Source organism: Buceros rhinoceros, unplaced genomic scaffold (genome assembly GCF_000710305.1).
Source record: "Buceros rhinoceros silvestris isolate BGI_N320 unplaced genomic scaffold, ASM71030v1 scaffold40231, whole genome shotgun sequence".
Taxonomy (NCBI): domain Eukaryota; kingdom Metazoa; phylum Chordata; class Aves; order Bucerotiformes; family Bucerotidae; genus Buceros; species Buceros rhinoceros.
Window position 1 is genome coordinate 5,297 of NW_010393266.1, and position 2,696 is coordinate 7,992.

Here is a 2,696-nt window from a genome sequence, read left to right on the forward strand (position 1 = left end):
CTTCATGGGAAAGCTCTTTGTGTGTTGCAGCCCAGGGCAGAAGGTGCACTGCAGGAGGGACTGAAGCTGTTACCGCAGGGCTGACTCCTTCCTGAATGGAGTGATTTGAAATGTAGTGTCTTAACTAAGTCCCTCAGGCACCTGCTGCTTCTCTTGATGAAGTGGCGTAACTCAACTATCTCTGTGTCTTCGTGACTGCCTGCCAGAGGTTATGTGGTGGGAAATGCTCTAAGGAGCATAGCCCTTGCAAACACAAAATACAGTCTTTGGGTGCCCCAGCCCTACTCTTAAATTCTAATGCTTCGGGTAGCAGCAACCTGCTTCACAGATGGGTTTTGAAATCTATTTTCCTGTATGTTTCCTTAATCATTTCCTCATCTCCCCTCTGCTTCCCTCCAATCCTAATTCGTTCTTACTGCAAGCCCAGAGCTGCTGATCACAGAAGCAGAAAAGAGCTATTTCCAGCCTGTATTTAGAATAAAATCAACATTTCCTCCCTCTCCTGTCTGACGGGATAAATGATGTCTAGCTTCAATGCCGTCTGCCCCAATGGGTAGTGAAAATAGACGCTGCCCTCTTGCCTAGAAACTGTTATGTGTGCAGAAAGGGACCGAGCATGTCAGAGGTCTCAGTGGTGTGCTTTAGGTTTGCTAGAGCCTTTTCTCACTCGATCCCTCTCCCTTGCAGGCCATGGTGGAGACAGTGAACAACCTCTTGCAGCCACAGGCTCTGAATGCGTGGAGGGATCTGAATGCAAGCGAACAGCAGCGTGCAGCCACCAAGTTACTTGACACTGTGGAGGACAGTGCTTTTGTGCTGGCCGATAACTTGCTGAAGACAGACATCGTCCGGGAAAACACTGACAACATCCGTAAGGGAAAGATCCCCAAAACAGCTGAGAGCAGCTGGAGGAGGAGTAAAAGCTAGAAAACCCGGCTTTGGTCTTGGCCTCTGGACTAACTGGAGAGCGGTTGTTAGCTACATCTCAGCCCTTTGTCTGAAGGGCTTAGAAGTCTTTCCCAAAGAGCCCGAAGGGATAAGGGCAGCTCTCTACCCTTGAAGTCCCATGGAAAATGAGCACCTAACCTGCTATTACTCCTGGCTTTAAGGGCAAAATCTACACAGAGCGATGAGAGCACTGCTTCACAGGGGGATTCTTCATCATAATGCAGTTGTGTTTCATTTCATACAAATTTATGTCTTTATTTGGCTGATTGTTGATTTTAATTAAAAAAAAAGCATAATGGAAAGCACTAGCACTCCCACTGTGCATATGTAAAATGAGAACAACTCTTTTTTCTATTTCTATGAATACAGATCCCAAACGCTGATAACATTTACAGAAAGTATCTATTGCCCATGGCAAAGAACTAGCATTCTCAGATTTTCATTTTAACCATTGTCCTTAATATCCTGAGGTTCTTGTTTACAAGAACTGGTTGTCTTTTGTCTTCCACAGAGAGTAGAATTTATTAGCTTTTTTTTTTTTAATTAAATTTAAAGCTTCTTCAGGCAAAGATTTAAAAATAAGTAGGAGCCCAAACAGAGTCTAGCATGAAACATTGTAAGTTTTTTCCTCTGCTCTCTGGAACACCATTTTGTAGCTTTGAAGTATCGTGTCGGTTATTTCAGCAGACATTTTCCTTAGTGTCGGTCTCTTTTGTAAACAGAGCTGGAAGTTGCGAGACTAAGCACAGATGGGAATCTGGAAGATCTGAAGTTTCCCCAGAACATGGGCCATGGGAGCTCCATTCAGCTGTCAGCAAATACCTTGAAACAAAACGGTCGAAACGGTAAGTCCAGCACCTCCAGCCGCGCTGGCCTCATGAACCGGTCATGCTTTAGGCATTATTTTGTGTTTAACTAGCTGTAAAAATAGTATTAATCACTAAGTTAATATTTAAATTAACAGTAGCATCAGTTGCTCATGCCCTTGACTGCAAGCTAAGTTGGCTGACTGGGACTGTATTATGTTGCTCAGTGATTCACAGTCTTCTAAAGTATTATGTGCTGGTGAAAATGCATCAGATCCTTAAATGAGGTGGCTGTTGGAGCACAGTGCTGGTCCTAACTGCTGTCGTCTGCGTTAGGAGGCTTCGGATGGGATTAAGAGGCTCGTTTGAGTAAACTGCTTTCACAGGGGAGCACTGTACAAATACCTGAAAAGGGAGAAGGAGGAAACAACAGAAGCAAATAATGAGCCAATATGGCAGAAAAAGTTGATTAATTGTCATGGGTCTAAATCTTCAGTGCCTTTCTCTCTGAAGCTTATGGAACTCCTGATATAGCATAAATTAAAGATGATGTTATATGTGAATGGTCTTCATGCTGCCAAGCCATTTACTTCCAGACCAGGAATTTGAGCAGACACATTTGTTGATCTCTACAGCCCTGCTGTAGACCAACTTCAGACTCCAGGCTTTCCACCAACAAGCCAAACTTACTCCTGTTTCTGTGTTCCTTTAAAATTTAACCTGTGTACAGGCTTTGATCTCTACAGGCAAAACATGGAGTGATAGGGCAGTATTACAGTCAGACCAGATGTGTTAAAACTGCAAAAATTTCTGACAGCTGTTGAGAAGAAAGCTTGGCCTGGTGGTTCAGAAAGAAAGATTTGCCACTGGCTTCCTCGATGGGGCAAAACTCGAGTGAGGCAGGAGTTCCACTGTGCTATCGGGCTTTGGAGATTTGTAGGG

General features: G+C 44.0%; 1 protein-coding gene across 1 annotated transcript in view; it reads left to right on the forward strand.

Annotated features, from left to right (window-relative positions):
* Positions 1–690: 690 nt before the first annotated feature.
* Positions 691–2,696, forward strand: part of LOC104501049 (latrophilin-3-like) — a 15,654-nt gene continuing 13,648 nt past the window's right edge. The window contains exons 1-2 of the mRNA XM_010144786.1: positions 691–871; positions 1,671–1,793. Of these exons, the coding sequence (XP_010143088.1) occupies positions 691–871; positions 1,671–1,793 (304 nt within the window). The remainder of the gene's footprint in view (positions 872–1,670; positions 1,794–2,696) is intronic.